The sequence below is a fragment of the Triplophysa dalaica genome, chromosome 22 (assembly GCF_015846415.1).
Source record: "Triplophysa dalaica isolate WHDGS20190420 chromosome 22, ASM1584641v1, whole genome shotgun sequence".
Taxonomy (NCBI): Eukaryota; Metazoa; Chordata; class Actinopteri; order Cypriniformes; family Nemacheilidae; genus Triplophysa; species Triplophysa dalaica.
In genome coordinates this window covers 10,379,520-10,393,046 of record NC_079563.1, presented here as the reverse complement: position 1 = coordinate 10,393,046, position 13,527 = coordinate 10,379,520, and the positions used below count along the sequence as shown (strand labels likewise).

At 36.6% G+C, this 13,527-nt stretch overlaps 2 protein-coding genes across 3 annotated transcripts in view; one reads left to right on the top strand and one right to left on the bottom strand.

Moving 5' to 3' along the window:
* Positions 1-13,527, top strand: part of cadm2a (cell adhesion molecule 2a) — a 332,853-nt gene that overhangs the window by 241,946 nt on the left and 77,380 nt on the right.
* On the bottom strand, positions 591-2,545 carry LOC130411385 (C-type lectin domain family 10 member A-like). Of its 2 annotated transcripts, XM_056735980.1 has the most exons (5): positions 2,268-2,545; positions 1,725-2,096; positions 1,466-1,593; positions 1,288-1,394; positions 591-1,177 (listed from the first exon to the last, which is right to left on the bottom strand). In XM_056735980.1, exons 1-5 carry the CDS (start codon positions 2,446-2,448, stop codon positions 1,054-1,056), a joined length of 912 nt encoding a protein of 303 aa, XP_056591958.1. In that variant the 5' UTR covers positions 2,449-2,545; the 3' UTR covers positions 591-1,053. The 2 variants fall into 2 exon arrangements, with proteins under 2 accessions (XP_056591958.1, XP_056591959.1); XM_056735981.1 differs by lacking the exon at positions 1,725-2,096 and having other exon boundaries at positions 2,268-2,536.

Genomic DNA, 13,527 nt, shown 5'->3' with positions numbered 1-13,527 from the left:
TGAATGCAGAATAGGAACTTGTTGGCTGAAATGTTTCCAGCATTTATGCATAGAGGAACTTCATCAGAGAATGTCACAGTGCATTTGGATATATTATGAGCAGACTTCCCAGTTTTTTTTAACAATTCTTTAACAAATGTCCTCGTGTCTTGGCTTGAAAGCACTAATTGAATAAATATATATTTTACTCCTAAGGCATCAAATACAGCCACAGAAAATTTAAGAGACCATTCCATATTTTTCTATATTCTGCTTTTCTAGATTTATTTAAAGTCCCAGTGAAATAAAAAAATACCATTCATATTTTTCACGAAATATTGCAGCTTTTTTTGTAAATAGTTTATCAATGAGGGTCATTCCCTTTTTTTGTGTGCCCTCATAATCTTTAGTTAAAATCTGAAAATGCGCTTTGTTCCTGTAATGACTATCCATCTTAAATGACGTGTGTTAGAAGGCTTGAGTGGAGCATCCGTTAACTCCTACCCAAACTACACATATTTGAAAGATTCACATTGACCAGTGCTGTGAGTTTGGGTCGGGACTATCTGTTGAACCAATGGAGATTAGAGGAAATGTTCTGTAAGTTCTTTGGAAATAATATTTTTTATTGTGTGGTTTTGTATTTGCAACAAACAGATTTACAGCACAGATTAACAGCTGCTTTTTCATTTGTGCCAGTAGTTTCTTCTTTTTACAGGATTAAATTTAAGGTTCAGTTCAAGTATATTTATATAGTGCATTTTATGATGTTGCATTATTTTAAAGCAGCTTTAAAGGGAAAATGTAATACAGTAATACATAATAATCTACAATCAGTATTTTACTTACAAAAATGCCCAATATTAAACACACTCACAAATAAAAACAATCAAATTAGTTTACTGAAAAGCACAATATGGAAATATGACAGATATTAAACTCTAAAAATTATTCTTTATATTTGACTTAATTCACTAAGCACATTGTAAACTGCTCATATAGACTGTCTAAAACAATTAGAAAATCCTGGTGTTTACAATTTACTCAATAAACATGTGTCTCACTAACAACTCTTTAAAAAATCTTTTTCTCACAAATCGATTTAAAAAAAGAAGTACATGGATAATCATGCCACTCTGGTTGAGACAAAGCGCAGTTCTCCAGTCTATGATAACCAGGTTGTCCAACCTCCCAGAATCTGAAACAACAGATGAGCATTAGATGTTCAGTGGTGTTTTCTGTGTGATATGAGACTGAATGTGAGAATCATTTATTGATGATAATCAGTTAATTTGAGTGTTTTCTCACCCAGAGGTCAGTGTGCTGCCATCAACCCATTTCCATGTGCCCTCCACATCACTGTCAGACAAACCAATCCAGTGTTGTGCTCCAGAAGTTATATTATTAACAAAATCCTTTGAAGAAACAAAGAACATTTATATCTCATGACGTTTAATGATCTTTTCATTCAGTATCTTTCACTCACTTGTTCCTCTTTGTTGTTAATGATGATCAGATCTGCTCCTCTGTCTCTACAGTAACTTCTGCTCTCAGTCCAGTTCTTCAGTTCAGATGAAATTAAGTACAAACGGACTTCTTGTTCAATCCATCCATCTGTAAACATAAACAGTTCTGCTGCTAAATCTTCATTTCTGACCACAATTAAGTACAGCTTGCATTGATCTTAATTATGTTAAAAAAATGTCAAATATGCGTTGTGTTGTTTTGTTGTAGTTCAAAATCACCACTAAAGTGTGTCCAGATTAGATTTGTCTTCCAATTTATCTGTTTATACAGTTCAGTGGCGTTATAGCATTTGACTTTTAATTCATCTCTCTCTTCTGTGATGTTGGTATATTTGGTTAGTAGTTGGTCTCTGTCTTCTGTGATGTTGGTATATTTGGTTAGTAGTTGGTCTCTCTCTTCTGTGATGTTGGTATATTTGGTTAGTAGTTGGTCTCTCTCTTGTGTGATCTTTTTGTTGTTGATGTGAAACTGGTGATTGTTTGTGTAGATCAGGACACACAACACTATGACTGCAGTCAGTAGAAGAACACACAGTAGCACCAAACACACAAGAACTGATCTGTGACATCTGTTCCTCGCACACTCACTTCCTAAAGATTACAGATATAATGTTAATATTATGTACTATTTAATTAACTATTTGCTCACGTAAACCAGAAACACCCAGATTGTCTATTTTTGCTATAATATATATATATATATATATATATATATATATATTATCTTTATTTATGAGAAAATATATGAGCAGAATTCATTACCTTTGTGTTCTGGTTGTTGGGTTGTTGTTTTTGTTGTTGTTTCAGATTCCTCAGTTTGTTTCTTGTGTTTAATATCTCTTACAGCCTCGGCAGTGATGTAGATATCAACAATCCTTTCTTCTTTTTCTTCTCCGTCCATTATTGAACTTTTATCTCTACTATCATTCACACTACCAGACATTTGATAGTGCAGGTGAGATAACTCAAGTTAAGAGTTAGCTGTTAACTATCCTGTGCTGGACTCATGTATTTGTGCCAGGAATTGAAGTATTTATTCAAAATAAGTTCCCTGTGAAATGATTTTTACATAAAGGAACTTACTGCATACAGGAAGTGAACTTTGAACTTTCATCAAATACACAAGTTCTCTATCATACTTTTCACTTTGATGTCAAACAAACATTGTAACTCAAATAATCATTTTTAGCATGCAGATGCTCTTAAATTCCCTTTTGTTCCATTGCGCCATGTGACTCTAAGGTTGATTTAAATCAAACAGATTTTGAATGCGCACAGTTTTCAACATTTCTTTATATATCATAGAATGATGTTAACTACTAGCTGTCAGGATGGTTCATCATGGTCGCTTTGTTCTCCAGCTTTAGAAAAGCTAAACTCAGCAGGTGAGCTTTCGAAAACTATTAGGTTGCTAAACCGTCAAACAACTTCCCTCTCTTCTGCTGTTCGTCCTTCCGAGCGGTTCAACCCACCTGAGGTTTTAATTGTTGGAGGAACTGAAGCGATGTGACGTGAGTCACTTTGTGTTGCAAAAGACGGGCTGAACAATTAGGATGTCACTGAAACGCATTGTCTCACCCTTCCCAGTCTTTAAAGGTAATCTTCCTGAAAAATGCGTTGTTTTATTCCGCACGTTTTGCTGGTGTGTGATGAAATCCTGTTCCTTATCAGTATCATTTTCATTTTTTCTAATAATAACACATAATAATGTAAAGTAACATACACCAACAAGACGGAAAGGCATATTTTGTCATATTCGGTGGGTTTTGGGAGAAGAGAAAAATAGAAGTTACATTTCTATGCATTACGTACGTGGTAAATCGTGTTAAATGTTAAACTTTGAAAGTCTATCGCATACGACTGTGTACAGACGTACGCTTAAAAACAACAGCTTTAAAGGATTTGTCTGCCACAAGCTAACCTAATGTGTTGAATCGACGGTTATGAATTCAAATTATACATTCAATGTCCTTTTCCACAGCTTCTCACTGTCAGTCAATCTCCAAAGCTGTCTATACAGAAAGGAAATTTAAAAATGGCCCCTGCTTATTTTCCAACAATTTGATTGGCTCCTGCTGTGCGGCGTGCATCAGGTCTTTGTCTGGCTTGACAAGAAGTCAGGCATGAAGGATATGACATCGTAATGAGTCGCTGTTATCGCAGCCATTAGAAGGCCCGCACGCCAAAGTTTGAGTGACTGGTGTAGGAAGGCCGACGCTAGCGGTCCGCGTGGATCCATCATGCGTCTGCTATTGTTCGCCCGCATTAGAGGGGCAGCTTTCTAATGGTAATTGAGTTTGTTTCAATTGGAGAAATCAGGAAAATGCCACCAGATGAGAGTCCTTGATTCGGCTTGAGCTTTATTTGTCATTCTTTCTACAGAGCTGGAGAGGCTGCTTCACATAAATGATGAGACAGTCTCTCCTCAGCGGGGTCCTGGGAGAGACTTCGGCGGTCCCGCGGGCCCCTCGCGCATGCATATATGCTCTAATGTAGAAGCTGAAATGCTGATGTGAAATGCAGAGGGTGTGAGCAGCCATCCATCATTATTACGGCTGTGGCTTCAGTTCGGGCTAGACGGGTGAATGCTGGAAATGAGTTTTATTCCCTGTATTAATTATTCTTACTCCTATCGCAGATTTATTTTTTTGCTTTTAAGCGTGCAAATTGTAACATCACAATAACCGTTGTAATTATGAGGGGGTCCTTTATAAAATCTTTGCCCCGGGGTCCCTGAACGCAAGAATTTCGAAAAACCTCGACTGATAAAAACTTCTTAAAGGGACAGTGCACCCGAAAAAAGTTCCATCATATAATCTTGTGTAATTTCAACAGCATTAAAGTAAATAAATGATGACATGAGATCCGATGATGATGATCCGACGGTTATTTGATAGATAATGTGTCTTTTAATGTCACCAAAAAGGTCAGCACATGTTCAAGCTGAAGAATTCATGAGATGTTGACATGTACCCGTTTTTGAGATTGAAAATATCCAGTGTGGTGAACTTTTGTTCATTAAACATAAATCATAACTACTCTGTTCATAAATGTCAGACCTGTAATAAAACTCAACATAAAATATTAATATTAACACAGGAATAATTAAGACGATGGTAGAAAAAACAGCCCACAAGCTTCTCTATTTAAAGTGTGTTATGTTGGAGTGCCTCAGATATAGGCAGGAATTATTTGAATATATTGATTTTTAACTTTAACCCGCGTGAAACATAAGGAAAGCTTGTATGAGAATCCTCTATGGGCTGTCCTCCTCAGTATTGCTGTTCTAGACGAATTTCACTAGAGCTTAGTTGAAGGCAATATCAGATGTCAGCGAAACAGTGGTGCCACATTGACTAAAGTAAATGAAACTTTAAGCTCTTCAGTGGGCTCTGAGATGAAGTCTCTCATCTTGCTATTATCAGGCCCTTAGTGCTGCTTATAGACACCCACGTATACACAGAAATACTGTACGCACGCATTTTCAAAGCCCCTGCTGTGATGTATCATTGATCATTTAAACACACCCATGTAAACAAGCATAATACATGTTAACTATTTAATAGAAATAAATTCAGTGTTGTTTAATAACCCATATAACAATAACAACTTCAGGATTAAAGTGAAATGTTAATTCAGGTTATTATTTTCAAATCTTTGACGGGTAGACTATAAAAGCAGAAATGAAATGAAATAGGGAATCACGAAAAGATAAACATCTGCCTTTTTCAGGAAGTGTTTGGTATATAATAACCACTCTTGTGTTGCTCAACCTTATGAACTCTAAGTCCAAAATGATGGAAGAAGTCCCAAATAATGCAGAATCCTTTTTATCTTGCTTAAAATGACATTGTTTGCGTTTACAGTACATCTGGAGAGAAGTTTCTGGCGACCTCGATTGCAGTCTTGTGCTAAAATCCCACACATCTCTGCTGTCAGATGTACTCTAAATTGCTTTATCAAGTGGCCACTTATGTACGTATGAAAGCTGCATGTGGATTGTGCACTGTGAACTAAGCCTATGTGCCGTAAAAGACAAAGTGAAAAAAACGTATACAAACAGGCCTAAGAATGTATAGACTTCAGCTTTTTCCCCACATCTGACATCACAATGCATCTGACTTGTTCAATAGAAAATGGCATTTCGTGGAGAAAAGGCACGCTTACATTCAGGGCAGTTGAAAGGATGAGAAATCTACATTTGTCTTTATCCCCATCATCTCAAAGACTCGGCCCCTTTTTCAGAAACGCTCTCCTCCTGCGATTGGCCCTTTTCTCTCCATCTCTTCTTTTGAGGGATTCAAGCTTACCTCATTACGGAAGCTGTTCAGTCGACTTCGATTTGGCCGGTCATTTTCCTCTGGAGTCGTCCAACTTCAAAACTCCGCTCAGAAGTCTTTGTTAGCAAGTTTCCACAAAGTGACATGGTGAGGAGAAATAAAAATAGTTAAAAATGAGAAGTCAGGTCTTGTTATGAAATATTGACAGCTTGACATTTGCTTTGTATAGCCTGTATTTCCCTTCATGTGTTCCTCTATAGATGTGAGGCAGTTCATGTGACTCATCTTTTTGTATTTCTAACAATCAATATGTAGTCATGATACCAGCGTTTCAATAATGACAGAGATTATTAAGAGAATAATTCACGTTTTGGTGGAGAATAGTTAATCATTGTGTAGGCTATATTTTATTCGGATTTATCTTAAATGATCATCGTTTGAGGCACCGGGTTAAAACCTCCTCTTTGCTTCTTTACTTTTATTATTTTGGAGATATCTCCTTTATTCTCTTTCTCCTTTGATATTCTGCAAAATTATATTTCATAGTTACTCAGCGTTGGCTGCGGTGTTCCTGTCTGTGAAAAAAAACGGCCTTCATCCATCAATCATAAAATACGAAATGGCTCTAAACTATTCATTTGAAGAAACAGAGCAAGCTGAGAGAAAAATATATATGCGCTTGAGTAATGGGCATGCCCGAGCTGTCCGTCATTCTTAGCAGTACCTGTTTGACTCCGCTCATTTGAAAGATTCATGATTTCTGTATCCTTCAGCTTACTGGAAATTGGAAAATGTAACACCAGCACATAAAAGATTTCTTTTAATGTCCAGAGTGTCAGTGTTTTATGGAGATGCCGGCTACACCGGTCGCTACAGGGGGTCCGGGGTTTAACTGAACTACAGTGTACACAACAAGGCCCCGGGAGACAAGCAGAATATTTAAAGATCAAAGTTCTTTGTCTTTTTCACTTTTCCTGTAAAGAGAAATATAGCTTTTGATCGAGGGATTTTTTTTATTGTGACCACTGGCTGAATTGCATGTTGACTAGAATGGTTTGTTGATAGTTTGTCAGGTTGAAACATACTTTTACAGATGCACTGGAAAGAATTTTGCCGCAGTTTGCCAAAAACTTACTGTAGATTACTAGATTTACATTTATGTAATTTACTGGCAACAGTTTCTTCAAAGATAAATGATGATTAAACATTAACAAACCATTACCCTTACAGGAAAAAAAACGATATAATAAAAGCCTCATGCAAAGCATTCTGGGAACCAAAATTAGAAAAAAAAAGGTTAATGTGCGTTTCTGGTTCCCAACATGCTTTTCATGAGGCTGATTTTACTGTTTTTCAAGTGAAATGTCAAAAAAATATCAAAAAATCACAGAAAAAGTAATTTTTACAGAAAAAAGATCTGTTTTTACACCATATTTCTGGCGCCCTAGCAGCCTAATTCTTTTACATCTCCCTACTACCAGTCAGCATGTTTCTTTTTGAATCTGATCATAACGTCTGATCTATCTGATCTTCAGTCCTAGAAATAGCTATTTAGCTACTGTTTATCTAATTTTAAGGGTCGAAATGAACTTGCCGCGTTCATGCAGGAGATTATTTGCATACAAGCATCTGCAGCACGTATTGTTTGCGGAGCTGATTGTGTTTACCGCTCAGCTGGGTCTTTTTGTTTATTTGGGTGATGAGCACATCGGTGCAGAGGAATACTGGCGTAATCACGTTAAGGAGCATGAATCAAATATTCCCGATTAAATGAAAAACAAACACAACGGCGCCTCTTTGTAATGCGAGACAACGAGGTAGATTGGAGGAGATGTAATAAAGATGACTCGGAAGAAGCTGGTTTAAGTGGGCGTGATTAGATTTATTAGCCCATTTGCATGAAGATGGTCGCTGTTCGCCTATCAAACAAAGACTCGTGGGTTAGCACAGAGGACCGCGAAAATACCCAGATGACATAATTTCCAGTCCAATTTGTGTGCTTTTGCAAGATGTAATTTGTTTTCCTCAGCTAACGAGCATTTATTTTGTCGTTTGGGTCCGTGTTAACATTCTGGCGGAAATGATCGCATTTACATTTATGCATCAGGCAGACGATTTTATCATAAGCAACTTAGTGTACAGTGCATTCAAGCTGCACATTGTATATAAATTCCAGGGATCAAACCCATAATGTATTTGGTTAAGAAAAATACGCTAAAATAATGAGTTCCATTTTTTGTGACTGTCAAATTTACACTCAATGATAAAATTGTATTCACTTTTCATGGATACATGTTTTTTTGTCGCTAGCCTAAACAAATGAAATAGTTTTCTTTGTCAGTGATATTCTACTTGACGTTGATAGTAAAATTTGACCATTTATAGAATGTTAATTATTAAATATGTTTTTCGTAAAACATCCTCTCTGTGATTGGTTGGTTGACCAATGGGTCTTTCTTCATTGTTAACAGATAGATAGACAGATGTTTTATATCTATACTTTTGTGGATGTGTTATGTATATTTATTATTTGATGCTTCTGGGCAAAATGAGACCATTTCCAGATCTCTTTTTCGAGAATGTTAAAGGCTGACAGGGTGGTTTTCCCATGTACTTCCCAGTCCCCAGTGACAAACTGTGCATTAAAATTTCATGAGATTCTGCGTTTGTAGAAAGTGTGTTTAGTGGACGCCTGTGAGCAAAATGTAGTGGAAGTGATTAATATCGCTCTCTATCGCGGCACCTGACACCCAACGCAAATACTGAGATTCACGGGCATATATTATTTGAATTCATTACCTGTGGGGGTTTCTATAGTTCTAATAGATAACACACGCGAACTAAAATGAAATGAATGAACTTGAAATATGCGTCTTGAAAAAATTATGATAAAAGATGAAAATATTTGAGGTATGTGCTGGCTGTATAAATCAAATGTCTCTTGTGGACGATTAAAGGGATGGTGACAGAACACCGGCTAACAGTGTGGGTTTCAGAGTATTTGTTACACGCAACCTGTTCAGAATCAGCTGTGAAATATCCAGCAGAGTTTGTTTATTTATGTCCAATTATTTTAGTTATTACTCGTCGAACCAAACGTATGTGCCTTGTGGTAAAAATGCAGATTTTTTAATAGAATTATGCAGTTACAAATTCTTTGATAAAGAATGCACCTGCTGTTAAACCAATGACAGCTTGAAAATAATTTAAAGAATTAAAAGAATGTATGAAGTAGGGACACCAGCATACTGTCAGTGCATGCATGTTTTAATACATTTAAAAGGTGTTTTTTATAATCGAATTACTCGAAATAGAAAATGTAAGTCATCAACCAGACAATGTGCTTTTAACAAATGAATATAACATATAATAAAATATATTATATAAATATAAGGTAAATGAATATGCAGCCCATGTCTGCCTGTTTACTTTTATTAATTTTTATAGGGATGTTAAAGCATTTGCTGCAACGCAATGAAAGTTATTTATACATGTTTGTAAGATTTGGTTCTCTAGTTGTTCAACTTTTGTGTGATTACAAAATTATATTTTATTTCACACTGACCTTTAAATAGTTGGGCACTACCGGTGAATTTTTTTTAGCTTGTAAGCAGAACATTATTTTGCTTGTCTCTTTCTTTATTTTACACCTTAACTTCCCACAAGGTCGAAAATTTGTGTTCACTACACCCCTCCATTTTGAGGCACTACGGGGGCTGTCATAGGACTAAGATGTCGTCCCATTTTCGCTTCTTTGCCGAAAGACATAACGTATTTATGAAAAGTTTGTCCGTTTATGCTACTGTAGAAACAACATGGTAAAAAATAGATAGAAACGACTCATTCTAAGGTAATAAAAACATAACGCTTCATTATGGAAGGTCCACCTCTGAACACATAGCTATGTATTTTATTTTGCATTTCGGTCAATAGATCCTCCAAAAATGTACACACTGGACCTTTAAGAAAATAAAGATATTATAGCATGTTTGACTCACAATCTCCTGCCATATGGATGATGGAGGATTTAGACGAGATCACATTTGGCCCTGCGTGTCATTTGTATGTCTTTTAAGCCGTGAGATTTTCAAGAAGCCCTTGTGTGACATTTATAATATTTCAAGTGAGTAACAAGGATTAACCTGGATCCAAATCACAGAACGTATGTGTCAGGCACTGTTCACTTTTGATTATCAGGAAGTGTGGGGGAGAGAGGAAAGGAATAAGAATTGTACTGAAGACACTACCAACAGAATATATCCACATGGAATCAGATACAGTATGTGTGTTTGAGCGTGTGAAACAGCAAACGATTTCTCTGCTGCTGTACCGGTATAGACCTGTCAATGATTGAAATCTGAACCATATAGATTATCTTCGTTATTTTTAAAGGCTTACTGTACTCATCTCAGTTTAACACTGCAAAATGTTGAGTATTGTACTCTGTGATATAGTACTGCAGGCTCTTTCTTATTTTTTATTAGATTTCAAAGTCCTGTATTGGCATGACAAGCTTTTAAGCTTTAAAAGGCTGCAAAAGAAGAATGAACATGGACCGTTTGACATCTGAAGCCTTCTGAAGACATACGATAGCTTTGTGCGCTTAAACAGATTTTTTGTGTTATGGTATTTTAACACATTATGTGTTTTATCATTTTTTGTTTAATAAATGAAAGGGACAGCACAATGTTGAGTAAAAAATGTACAATATTTGTTTATCATCTTGGTATGACATAATAAGAGTCCGAAATGTAATTAAGATATGTCAGATTCATGAAATAATTGTTCGTATCTTCTTCATAAATTTGTTGATTTAGTTCAGACCGAGTCATGGATGGTTTGAAAAGGCTGAGGCTCCATGACTGACCCTGTTAAGAAAATGTGAAATTATAGATATAGAAAGAGAGAGAGAGAGAGAGAGAGAGAGAGAGCATTTTGTATCTGTATCTGTTGTCTGTTAAATCTTGTAGTTTTGCTAAATCTTGCATCCGGTTCCACTGAGTTTGTGTGTAATATTGCCCGCTGCAATAGCTCTGTCATTGAGAAATGAGCTCATGTTCTCAGTCTGAACACAACGCTGGTTATTGTGTGTGTCACTATTGTTATTTTGCCTCATTTAGGTTTCTCCAGAACCCTCCGCAGGAGCGGAAATGTAATGAGCCCTAAACGCAGACTCTTCCTGATTTTATTTCATGTTATTTCATTTGATTTCATGCTATTTATTTCTCCCTCTCACCAGGGCGCTATAGCGCAGCGAGTGCTCGCAGCTACGCTAAATTGCCAAATTACCATTCTGAAACAGCACAAACAGGGTATTAGCAATCAGCCGCTATTGCCACGCTGCCACTTCTCCAGCGTTTGAAAGGTGTCGAGCGCAGTCGTCCGCTGTGATTTACGCCGCTTGTGGTATGACGTTAAAAGACCTCGGTTTAAATATGCAAAGGGGCCCAAAAGAAAGAAAAAGATGCTGAAATAAAGTCTGTAGTCATCTTATCAGAGATGAGGGAGGTCTGAGACATGATGTCACCAAATGACCCCACATTTTTGACTCTATTTCTGATCAGGATTCACGATATACATAAATTAATTCATGTTTTAGGGTTTGTTTGTTGATATTACATACGTTTTCATCTGGATGTGTATTTCCTGTGAATACATACATAAATTAGAGGCAAAATGGGAGTGGTCTAAATTTTTTTCATGGCTGTATACAGTGTGTGTTAACACTTGGTTAAGTTTTGGTTTCGATTCAAACCTAACCCAGCAACAGAGTAAAACAGAACGTATGTTCATATGTGTACAAACTTTAATGAACTTTTGCCAAACTTTTATTAAAAAACATCAAAAACAACAGCGCAATTGCGCCTACAACATCTGTGCTGAATGCTATTGTCAACGTGCTGTTCCTGATATCGAGATCAACAATTTTTCTTCCTTGTGTCTCTGCTCAGCACATATTTTCTCAGTTTTCCCTCATCATAAATCTTACCAGTCTCCCTAAAACTGATTTCAACTCAACATAAATGGCTGCAAAATGGCACAGATGTGATGCGCTTACAAATAACAGGCTGTTACGTATTAACTGATCAGCAAGCCAAGACAGATACCTGTAATTCACCCAGAAATTGCATTCTATTGAACTTCCCTTGATGTATGTCAGGGAATGTCGTGTGAGGAATGGCTCCGCTGTACTGGCTCAGTTCCTTTGTCCAGTAGTGAGCGATTTCTTCAGCCGAGCTAAAATCAAGTCCATTTGTTTCTTCTCTTGTTTTGGTTGTTCAGTCACCGTAATGGTGTTACGGACAGCAGGATTTACTGCTTTTATTCAGCGGGAGGTCTTTCCCACTAAAAGTAAAGTTTAGAGCTCGGATCTGACTCAATAAATCTTCCAACTGGTCCAACAGGAGCATCTTTTATTGTTTTTCTAAGCGTGTAGTTTATCGGGCACAGATGATATTTGCTCTGCTACAAGTTGTCATCCATGGTAACAAAGGTCTCGGCCTCTTGATCTCAGTATTTCCTGGCATCAATAATTCATGTCCGTTGAATTATTCAGTGATGGCCAGAATTCTCAAAATGGCATGGTGGGATTTTTGTCACCTTTCTGGCTGTAGGAGATAGAGGCTTACAGACCTTTCCTTCCTCCTGCCTTTCCTCCAGTTACTCCCCCTACACAGTTAGCTCTACAGCCGCTGTTGGGTTATCTAGCCACTTTTGTCTCTGTCACTTAAAACTATGCCCTGCTTTCAACCAGGGGCTTAACATTCGACTTGAGAAAGGTGAAAGATTGAAAAGCATTTAGCAAACATCCAAATCGAACATCCCATTAACTCTGTTTTGACTATGTGAATTTTAACATTTTCATCTTAGAAAACTAAATCTTCATTTTAGAGTTTTATGAATGTGTCAACATCATGTAAATGCTGTATATACTCTACTGGAGCAATCTATTAAAACCAAAGGCAAATGATGCCCTTAGCAAATGGACAGACTATCTGATGTCAAACAGTATTTGTGTTTTTTGTTTTAAACTAACAACATTTTGCATTGAGCTATTTTTATCCAACGTTGGGTCAAAAAGGGCTGAACACTATGATTCTAGGGTTGTTTTAACACATTGTTGGGTCATATATAAAATTTTCTCTGTGAAATAAAATAAATCTAATTATTTAGGGAATATTGTAGTGTTTCTTTTTTATAAATGACATTTCTCTGCACTTCATTATTTTTATTTGGCATCATCAGAAGTCGTTTCACTCGGATTTACGTCATTGAAAAGAAGACAATCGTAACTTCTGTTTCGTCCCTTTTTTGACCCAACCTTGTGTTGAAAAAAAATTTTTTAGAGTGTATGACAATTTTCTACCACCTTAATAACAGGAACTGAATGATGTTGGATTTAGTTTATTAGTTTTTCACTAAAGGATTTTTACTTTGGTTTTCTGTATGGTTGATGGATGTATTTATATTTATAAAATAATCCACTGGTAAATTTTGTGACACTTCTGGGTTCTGCTAAGAGGTTAAATCTAAAAGTTTTGCAAAGTTTCCTCTGGTCTCAGCTTTCTGCCTCCTACACATTTACCCACACAGACACACACAAACACATGTTATTTGTTTGACTTTGACTGTGCCAGTGCTATTTCATTGAACACGCACGTCTGGACTGATTGCAACAATTATCAGAATGCCCCCGTAACCCCACCTGATTTGTTAGTGTTTCAGCGAAATGCATAAAAAGT